Raw genomic sequence first — 10,620 nt, forward strand, 5'->3', positions numbered from 1 at the left:
GGAAGGATTGGGTAGTGAGGAAAGTAGAGGTTTACACTCCCAGGCTTGAACCAATCTCTTCAGATGCATTGGTGCTTTGTCTTCATAAACAGACACAATCAGATGCACGCAATTGTAGAGGGACATACTAAGCTACGAATGAGGTGAAGTGCTGAGATTCATTTTGCTCCTTCAGGCTTTTAAAGGCCTCGTTCATCTGAATGTCATCCAACACCTAATACTCACGTTTTATTCCAAGACAGGCGTGTTTCTTGACGTATATGAAGGACAGGTCCCTGCGATACTTGGACATAGTGGAGCTGGAGACTATGTATAGAGTCGTCAATAAGTAGAGAAGGTTCTTGTGGGGCTTGCAGTCTTTTTGAGGCAAGGAAGTTAAGCAAATGAAGATGCAACTGAATGAGGACATGACATTGAAGTAGGACTTGAGGCCGAGTGGGGTTTGACCAGTTGAGGAATGAGGATAAGAGTCACTCTTTTGAGAACACATGTGTAAATAGCTTAAGTCAGGAATGAAAAGGATGGGGAAAAAGTTCATGTGGTTGATGTTTAAAGGGCTGCCCACGTGGAGGTGCCAGTATACAAAGACGTAGGCTTATGGCTCAGAAGGAAAGAGAAAGGTCATCGAGAGACCTGGTTTGTCAGTAACCAAAGCAGGGCATTCTTACGTATAGACATGAGACCATTCAGCCAGGAGAATGGATGAGGTCCAAAAGAGAGATGGAAAGAGCAGAGGATCCAGGATGGACTCGGAATTCTCTGTATTGAGAGGGGATTGAGGGATAATCAATCCAGTGGGGAAAACTGCCACCACCACAGCGACAGCCATAAAACGACAAACACTCCAGTGTGTGAAGCCTGTCTGGAGCAGCCCTGCCCAAGGGAATTTCTGTGAGGATGGAAGTGTCCTATGTGTGTCTGTCCAGTGTGGCAGCCGATACCCGCATGTGGCTACTGAGCACTTCACATTTTACATTTTATTTATTTTTAGCTAATTCAAATTGAAGTAGCCACGTGTAGCTAGTAGCTAACATCATAAACAGAGCGAGTCGAGAGAGGTGGAAGAAAAATCATACAATGTGGTTGTGTCAGAAGCTTGGGGTGGGGGGAGGTGGAGAGGGAGGGGGAGAGAATTTTAAGGAGGATACGTATGATTTTACAATTTTATTTAATGCATTTGAGGAGTCTAAAAAACAATGTGTAAAGACTGTTCACTGGATTGTGCAACACAGAAATCCTGAAGGAGTTTATTTGGGGAGGCTAGAACTCAAGGAAGAATTTTTTTTAATAGAAGAGAGTTCATCAGATTTTAATTCTTTAAAGAGAGATTGAGAATTAAATGCAGAGAGGAACATTCAATAAAAAGGTTCCAGGGAGCAGTGAAAGATTGGCTTTTGAGAGTAAGAAATATACCAGGAAAGAAAGATACTGCAGGCTGAGTCTGAAAGATTATCAGAGCTAGTTTTTTGAAGTATTACACTTGTATAATACATATATAATGTATATATAACATGCATACAATATGCATATTTACTATGCACATAACACATATGAAATAATATTTTTATTTTTAAAATTTATTTTTTATTAAGGTGTAGTTAATTTACAGGGTCGTGTCCGTTTCTGCTGTACAGCGTAGTGGCCCAGTCGTACGTGTACATACATTCCTTTTCTTACACTGTCTCCCACCGTCTTTCACCCCAAGAGGTTGGAGCAGCTCCCCGTGCTGCATAGTAGCACTCCACTGCTTCGCCGTTTTCAATGTAATAGTTTGCTTCTCCCAACTCCAAACTCCCCTTCTATCTCACTTCCTCCTGTCAGAGCTCTTTTTAAGAATTTGTTTTGAGTATTACCTTAGGGGCAGCCAGATTTTTGTTCTTATCAAATTTTTAAGGCTAGAGGTAATTTTTTGGGCTCAGATTCATGCTTTATCAAATCAAACTGTTTACCTTTTTATTTAAGAAAACTTTGAAAAATTCTCTGGTTATTTCAGCTATCGTCTCCTTCCCAATACTATAACATTGAAGCACAGTAACTCTCATTCTTTCTTCCTCCCGGATCTTCCTCTGTGATGGCATGTAAATTACCTGCGGAAAATGTTCATCCTCTTTCTCGGGCCTTTTCCAAATTAGAGGCAGGTAAGTTTAGACATATCTAAGACTTTATGTACCATGCGTATTTTCACATGAACTACCTATTTCAACTTTAAGTAGAAAGGTTATATAATCAGTCAAATTTGGAAAATTTCTACTGGAATAGTCTTAAAATCCTGAAGCAATGAATTGGTGACCCTAGACTTGGGTTTACTCTGCCTAATTCGCCCTCTGCTAACAAGTACATCCAATTGCAAATAAGTCAGAAAATCCTGTCCTCGTTCCATTGCATGTTATGGAGGATAATGATCAGCATGAGATCCCAGAGAACACCCGGTTGAGCTTCTAGCATCTCCATTTTTATGAAGATCAGAGGCACAGGAGCAAGAATGCGGAGCCAGCGATTGAATCCAACTGTTGATATTCTTTTATGCCATTGATCCATTTGTTTATATTAGTGCCATGGTTACTTTGAAAAATGCATAGGGATGAGATGTGACAAGTCATGATGAAAGAGGGGTTCTGAACCAGTTCCAGAGACACTGACTAGAACTCACATTGGGTGTTTAAGAGGCCTCGACAAGAAACATGGTAGTCATTAAGAGGGGATCGGCATGGTGTGTGCTCCATAGATTTATAAATGTAGACTAAAGCAATACTCAGCTGTTGATTTGAGTCCAGAATATACATGCAAAGAATCTAAAGGTGAAACACTGAAATAGGACAGAAGAAACTCTTTAAAGGGAAAGTTTAATGCATTGCTATCTTTTGATTAGCAATATTGGTGCTCTAATTTATCCTTCAGGAAAATTTAAATACTTGGCCCATATCATAAAGTTTCTCATAGATTTAAGTTGCTATTTATGTTTCATACTTTGAAAATGCTTTTGGTAGTATCCATGAGGATACAGATTTGATCTCTGGCCTCATTCAGCGGGTTAAGGATCTTGCATTGTGGTAAGCTGTTGTGTAGGTTGCAGACACGGCTCGGATCCTGGTTTGCTGTGGCTGTGGTGTAGGCTGGCAGCTATAGGTCCAATTTGACCCCTAGCCTGGGAACCTCCATATGCTGCAGGTGTAGGCCTAAGAAGACCCTCACACACACACAAAAAGAATAGGAAAAAAAAAAAGGAGGGAAGAAGGGAAGGAAGGAAGGAGAAAAGGAAGAAAGAAAGAAAGAAAATGCTTTGGTGAAACATTTATAAGCCACTCATGACAGTCCCTTTAAATGCAGTGAAACAGACCTTCGACCTAGAAGAATATAGCCTCTCTCAGGCTACCTTGGAACAGGTGAGTTTTCTTTAAAGCAGTGAACATCATCTGGGCCACCTTTGTGTGTATTTCTTTGTGCATCCATCTTTCAGAAATGCCCTGAAATTTTCATTTCTTTATTTATTTTCTCTTACTTAGGTGTTCTTAGAACTCCCCAAAGAGCAGGAGTGGGGAAATTTTGATGATGAAGTTGATACAACAGTTAGATGGAAACTCCTCCCCCAGGAAGAGCCTTAAAGCCCTGAACCTCCTGATATTAGATGTCCTATCTTACTACGTTATTAGTTTCCATGATTTGAGAAGAATCTTCCATATTATTCCAGTTAGCAAAATGTAGAGTCATTTCAGTAATGATTAAGGATTTAAATAGTTTTGTAAGTTTTAGATTGAAGGGAAGAGGCAAAGACAGGGAAAGGTGGCCCACAAAATTTACATCACTGGACATCGTATTAGTCATGAATATTGGCCTATTTTGTGCTTAATATTAATTCAAAAATTACATAATGTTAGACTAGTTTTTTGTTAGTATCAGGCTGACCACTGAGCACATTTTACAAATAAAACGTTGTAGGCTTTTTAAAACCTGACTATGCATACAGCTTTTTAAAGCATTATTTACTTCAGTACCAGCTTAATGCAACATGGATGCCACAGGGACAGTCAAAAGATCTAGTAAGACGACAGATGAAATGACATAGTGTAACCTTTAGGAATAATTGTATATTCTGAGCATAAAATAAATGTATGCTAATTTTAGGGTATATAGAAAGTACGTTGATGAAGATAACAGCAGTCTCTAGTAGACACCACAGTAAATATTTGGGTCTACCTGTATTCAGTGTGCTTTTTCAGTGCTTTTTCAAAGTTGATCTCATGAGCGTAGTTCTCTTTATATTTTTTCACTAACAGTCCGGGAACATTTCCCATGTCCTCCTAACCCCTTTGGGTCCTGTAACGGCTCCGTGGCATTCCTTTGATGTACCCTCACGGTGTTTCCTTTTCCTTTTCACCATTATCTGAGTTTGGGTTACGTGCACATTGGCCTCATAAATAAAGCTGCAGTGACCTTCTTTTTAGTCGTCTATGTTACAGTCTTAGGGAAGTAGCTCAGATATCAACTCTCGGCTCTCTGCTGTATGAGATTTTTAGTAACTTTGTTCTCTTACCCTTAGAAAAATTCAGTGTCCATCCTAAGCTTCTGAAATGGCCCCCCAGGAACTTTTAATCTCAGACTCCTTCCTGACTTTGACTTCGCTCATCTGCTGAACTCTGTTATCTGCTCTGTTCCGTTCCTTTCCCTCCAGCTTGGCATTGATTTAAAGGTAAGATTTGGCCCCTTACCTTTATGCCTACGAAACATTTCCACAGGTATTAGGGAAGAGGGTTTATTTCCTGTTTGTGGTAGATTATCACATTGGGTCAAAAAGAGGCTCTTGGTGAGAAGTAACACCTTCCACTTCAAAAAGGTAAGTCCTCCTGGCTTGTGAGGATGTTTAAAACGTGTATACGGGTTTGACATGTATTTCAAGCCAAATATTATTTCATACACATGATACGTTTTCTCTTGATTAGTATGTACTCTTGAAGATACAATGAGCTAAAAGATCTTGTCCTTAGAAGCCCTTGAAATACTGGACAAAGTCATATAATAAGAACATCAGTGGGGAGTTCCTGTTGTGGCTCAGCAGAGACGAATCCGACTAGTATCCATGTGGATTTGATCCCTGGCCTCGCTCAGTGGGTCGGAGATCTGGCTCAGATCCCAGGGTGCTGTGGCTGGGGTGTAGGCCAACAGCGTGGCTCCAATTGAACCCCTAGTCCGTGTGCCAACGGTGTGACCCTATAAAGCAAAAAAAAAAAAAAAAAAAAAAAAGAACATCAGTGAACAGAAATGAAAATAAAACACCTGGTGTTTACAGTTAATTCCACATTGATGCACATTGATTAGTACAGGTGGGGCAGAGGTAGGGTAGGAGGATATTAGCAGGAAAGTCTGCTTCACAACATGATGGGTTTTCACAATTGGTCGAAAACAGGAGCTCAGCAAAAGGTAACGCCTTCTGCTTTCCACAAATGTCCTCATTCTTGTCGGTCAGGGATTAGCTGTGACCAAGAAAGGTGCAGTTATTTGCAAATGGACCCCGTCAGCTGTCAGATAAAGCACTTTCTCTAACAGATTTCTTTAGCTGCTTTGACTAGGGCATCCTGCACCTTAATCTTTCAGATTTCCTCTTCCTATAAATTAAAGTCACCCAGCTCTGCTTGGTTTCATTTCTCACATCCTTCAAATTGTAGCTTTGCAACTTTTGCTGATGGCCACCAAGAAATTGTTGTATGACTGCCAAGAAAACAGTTTTGGAATAGGTGGAACATTCTCAATGCTTTCAGGTATTCTGTCTTAACTGATTTTAAAATCTTCACCTTCTTGATGATTTCGTATTTCACAAATCTCCATTCCTGGTAGTAATTTCTGTGTCCCTGGAGTTTCTCTGGCTACAAGACATAGACTCAGACGTACTAATTCAGGTAAGGAGGGGTTTGTGGTAGTCTTAGATGCATCCAGGACAGGACTGAAAGAGCCTGCCTGAAGGAAGGTCCCTGTGGATTCAGGACAGCCTCAGGAATGTCCCGGAGATTGTGAAACTCCACCAGATTCTTCCACCCATAGAGAGATCAGCGTCTTGCTATACTTTGTTATCTATAGTCTTACTTCTTCCACTGGCTGCTCCGCCCATTGCTGTGTCATCTCAGCCCACTCCTGCTTGCTTAGCATATTTGTTTACTTCTTGTATTAACTTACTCCATGTCTTCCATTTTTCCTCCTGCCTCATTGCCTTTCTGTGTAAATCCTTTTAGCTTCCTCTATATTTCCCAGTACAATTTCTAGAAAGCCAAAGTTTGTGATTGGCTTTGCCTCTGTTTGAACCAAGATGTTTACAGCCAAGAACACATTGGCTGGATGTGCTGTGGTCTTGGACCCCTGATACAAATTACCGTCTGCCTTATGTTTAGAACCACCTTGGCTCATCTTCCTGTGATGCAGCTGTGAAGCTATTTAGCACCATGCGTATCACATTCAGTAAACCCCATGTGGAGTTTAACTCATATATAGAGTTTGTGTCCCTCCTCCCATTGCAAATGCATGAAATTCTGGGAAAAATGAGAAAAAAATTACTCTAATACTATCACAACAATAAGCTTTGGCTTGTGTTGCAGTGACCCAACATCATATGGAACCTGGATATTAAATCCTAAGGGTGAAACTGAGATTTATATGCCTACCTGAGGAGAAGTGGTTTATAGTTGATGAGAAATAAGGACTCAGAACAAGGATTGCTGCATGAAGCCGGCTTCTATGAAAAGCTAGCCAGCCTGCGACAGGGAACATGATATGCAGAACCCACTATTTAGAGCAGCTGTTCCAGACATTGGATGGAGAAAAGAAAAGTTTGAACAATGCTCATGTGGAGGGGTAAGAATTTATACTCTCCATGTGGTCCAGGAATCCTATTTGAAAAAGTCAGCCTCTGTCTTCAAAAAGACAGATATCAAGTGTTGGTGAAAACAGGGAGAGAAGGGACCCTTGTGCTCTGCTGGTGGGAATGTAAATTGGTGCATCCACCATGAAAAACAGTATGGCGGTTCTTCAAAAAATTAAAACAGAACAATCACGTGATACAGCAACCCCACAGAAAAGAAGTGGTAATTATGTGACGTGTCGGAGGTGTTAGCTAACACACATAATCATTTTGCAATATAGAAATGTATCAAATGAACACTTTTTTTTTGTCTTTTTGCCATTTCTTGGGCCGCTCCCTCGGCACATGGAGGTTCCCAGGCTAGGGGTCAAATCGGAGCTGTAGCCACCAGCCTACGCCAGAGCCACAGCAACGGCGGGATCCGAGCCGCGTCTGCAACCTACACCACAGCTCACGGCAACGCCGGATCGTTAACCCACTGAGCAAGGGCAGGGACCGAACCCGCAACCTCATGGTTCCTAGTCGGATTCGTTAACCACTGCGCCATGACGGGAACTCCACACTTTTTATACCTTAAACTTACACAATGTTATATGTCAGTTACATCTCAATAAAACTGGGGGTGGGGGGGGGGGAAGTGAGCCAAAAAGTGACCTGTGGAACACCGAGGAGGATCAGGTCAGGCAGACAAAAACATCTAAGCAAAATGCGGCTTGTTCCAGAAGTGGCAGGAGAACCAACTGACACAGAAGCCACCCTGAAAAGAGAGTTAGAAGCCGCAGTGAGATGATAGGCGGGCTGGAGGCAGCACTCACAGGCAGTCACTGACTCCCACGTGTTTGTAACATGTAGCACTTGAAGCCAGCAGTGGGAAATAATGCTGATGGGATGACTACAGAAGCAAGTGCCTTGGAAGATCCAGCAGGATGGCTCTGGATTAGATAAAAAAATGCTAATGGTTACAAATAAAATTAATGATCATGTCTTGCCCAGAAATTCTCAGTGTCTCAATCCATGTGATTTTTAAAAATTGTCATAAATACGTGTACAACAAAATTTGCTTGAAATAATCTAGACATACATGCGATATGAATAGGAAAAATAATACGAAATATCTAGCATAGGCAAATTCATGGACCTGGAAAGAACATTAAAGGTTACAGTGGGCTGGGGAGGAATGAATGGGGAGTTATTGCTTGATAATTATTGATTTCCTGTTTTGGATAATGGAAAAGTTTTGGAACTATATAGTGATCATGTCTGCACAATATTGGGAATGGTTATTAGTGTCACTGAAATCATGCTTAAAAATGGTTACAATGGCAAATCTAATTCATTTGATTTTTAAAAATGTAATTTAAAAATCATTCTGACATAATACATGATTGCTGTAAAGAAATCACATAGAGTATATTGGTCTAAAATATGAAAATTCTCTTGGCTAGCTAATACATCTTTCTATCATATACACACAGGATAATAGCATATCTGTTTTGTAATTGCCTTATTTAACAGCATGCTATGAAGATCACACCCTCCCAGTTGATTAGATACCTGTGACATTGTTTGTAATGCTTGTGTATTATTTCAGGGTTTGAATGTACCAAGAATGCTTAGTTTAAAATTGATTGAAGGATACGTAGGTTCTTCCCTCTTAAAAACAATGCTGCAACTCAGAATGTTGCACATAAACCTTTGGCGATTGTCTCCTTAGCCATTGGCATACACTCCTAGAATGCCTGGGTCACAAGTTCTCTATGTGCCTCAGCTTTCTGCACAAGAATCTCCAAAGAGTTTTCCTGCACACTGAAGCCCGTTCCCTGACTTTCCCTGGAAGTCAGCTCCTCTAAAGCGGAAGTCTATCAAGAAAGAAAGGAAGGCATTAGAGACTGCTGGCAATGATGACAAGTCAAGGGCCCATTTCTATAATGCCCTTTATCTACTAACATGAAGAAAAAGATGGCTGAAATGTATACCGTGGAACTCAGAAATGTCCTAGACTTTTCTTATAACTGTATTGGCATCATCACCAATTTCTGAATGAAAGGAAGAGGCCAGGAGTCCACATACACACACCTCTCTGATGCATGAGCAATGTGATCCGGGAAAAGTGAAGCGGAATTTGAAAGCCCCTATTCTGGTCTCTCTCCTCCGTGGGGGTCAGTTCTGAAAGCAAGGTCAAACTAAGGGAAAGCCTGTTCACTGGGGAGTCCGGAGCAGTTAGTCTGAAGAAGAAAGTATTCGGCTAAATTTCATTCTATCGGGACCACCACGTTGTTCTTTTTTTCCCCTCAGAGCCTGCTTAACGATCACATGGAGTGAAAAAAAAACCCCAGGAAGAATTCTGATACTCAGCTAAAGCCATCCCTAGGCTGTGGTTGCAGTGAAGAGGGTCTCTGTTTTGAGGAATCTTGTATTTACTCAACTTAGAGAAACGGAGGGAAAGGCAAAGAGAGGGGTTAGCTTAGCAACCTTCCCAAAAGGGAAAAAAAGGAAAATGTTACTTAAAAATACAACGTTGAAGTTCGTGGCTCAGTGGAAGCAAATCTGACTGGGAACCATGAGGTTGCAGGTTCGATCCCTGGCCTTGCTCAGTGGGTTATGGATCCAGTGTTGCTGCAGGCTGTGGTGTAGATCGCAGACATGGCTTGGACCCACATTGCTGTGGCTCTGGCGTAGTCTGGCACCTACAGATCCAACTCGACCCCCAGCCTGGGAACATCCATATGCCGCAGGCGTGGCCCTAAAAGGACAAAAAGACAAAAAGAAAAAAAAAATATATATATATAACGTTGGTCTTCGCTCTTAGACTTTATGAGAGGCGTAAAGGATGATCTTCTCAGATCTGGAACAGTTATACCCTCATATCAATGAAGATTGGCAATATTTAAAAAAAACCAAAAACCTCTGTCATTAAGAAACCATGACCAGGAACCTACCTTGAAGACTATATGGTATAGAATAGGAAATGAGATCGTTGTAGTAAGTCAGCTTCTAACTAAATTGGAAGTTCAGTGTGAAAAATCAACCAAGTTTATTCAAGGAACACTATGAATCTCTTGAAGATTATAAAGATGTGGGACTTCTCAGAAAGAGTCCTTCCCATTTGTCTCAAGTAAGAGTAATCAGAGTAACCCAAAGATTTATTAAGGGAAAGGTCCTTGACCCAGAAGAACTAAAATTGAGGAATCTACACTCAAAAAAAAAAAAAAAAGTTCTCCAGGGCATTCTCGTTGTGGCACAGTGGAAAGGAATATGACTAGGATTCATGAGGACGCGGGTTCCATCCCTGGCCTCGCTCAGTGGGTTAAGAATCTGATGTTGCTGTGAGCTGTGGTGTAGGTTGCAGACGCAGTTTGGATCCCACATGCAACCACTATACTGGGAACTTCTACATGCCAAGAGTGTGACCCAAAAAAGAAAAAAAAAGTTCTTCAAAAACAAAGAGTACCATGCTAAAGAAACACCATTTCTGACAAGTTCAGTGGTATTCCTGTACATAGGAAACTTTGCATAAGCTATTGTCAGATTAATGGAGTTATTAAAGAAATCGACAGGGCAATGGTTAGCAAACATACGAGCCTGTAGCAACCAAAAAAGTCTATGAATTTGTGCCAGAAATCTCTATCACAGATTCATTGATAAAGAAAGAATACCAAAGGTCATCATTTTATAGTGGAAGATGACATAAAGGAGTTCACAGCTTTGAAAACTGGCAAGAGTTTTCACGTGGAACTGAATATTTGATGACACTGACAGAGGCTAACAGAGGTCTG

At 41.0% G+C, this 10,620-nt stretch overlaps 1 protein-coding gene across 1 annotated transcript; it reads left to right on the forward strand.

Moving 5' to 3' along the window:
- Nucleotides 1–2,065: 2,065 nt before the first annotated feature.
- LOC125115020 (ATP-binding cassette sub-family A member 10-like) lies at nt 2,066–3,602 on the forward strand (the record flags this gene model as incomplete). Its single annotated transcript, XM_047758737.1, has 3 exons — nt 2,066–2,138; nt 3,328–3,383; nt 3,504–3,602. Coding segments are annotated over 3 exons (228 nt in total), but the record flags the coding sequence as incomplete, so codon positions are not given.
- Nucleotides 3,603–10,620: the final 7,018 nt, after the last annotated feature.

The sequence above is a fragment of the Phacochoerus africanus genome, chromosome 14 (genome assembly GCF_016906955.1).
Source record: "Phacochoerus africanus isolate WHEZ1 chromosome 14, ROS_Pafr_v1, whole genome shotgun sequence".
NCBI classification, from domain to species: domain Eukaryota; kingdom Metazoa; phylum Chordata; class Mammalia; order Artiodactyla; family Suidae; genus Phacochoerus; species Phacochoerus africanus.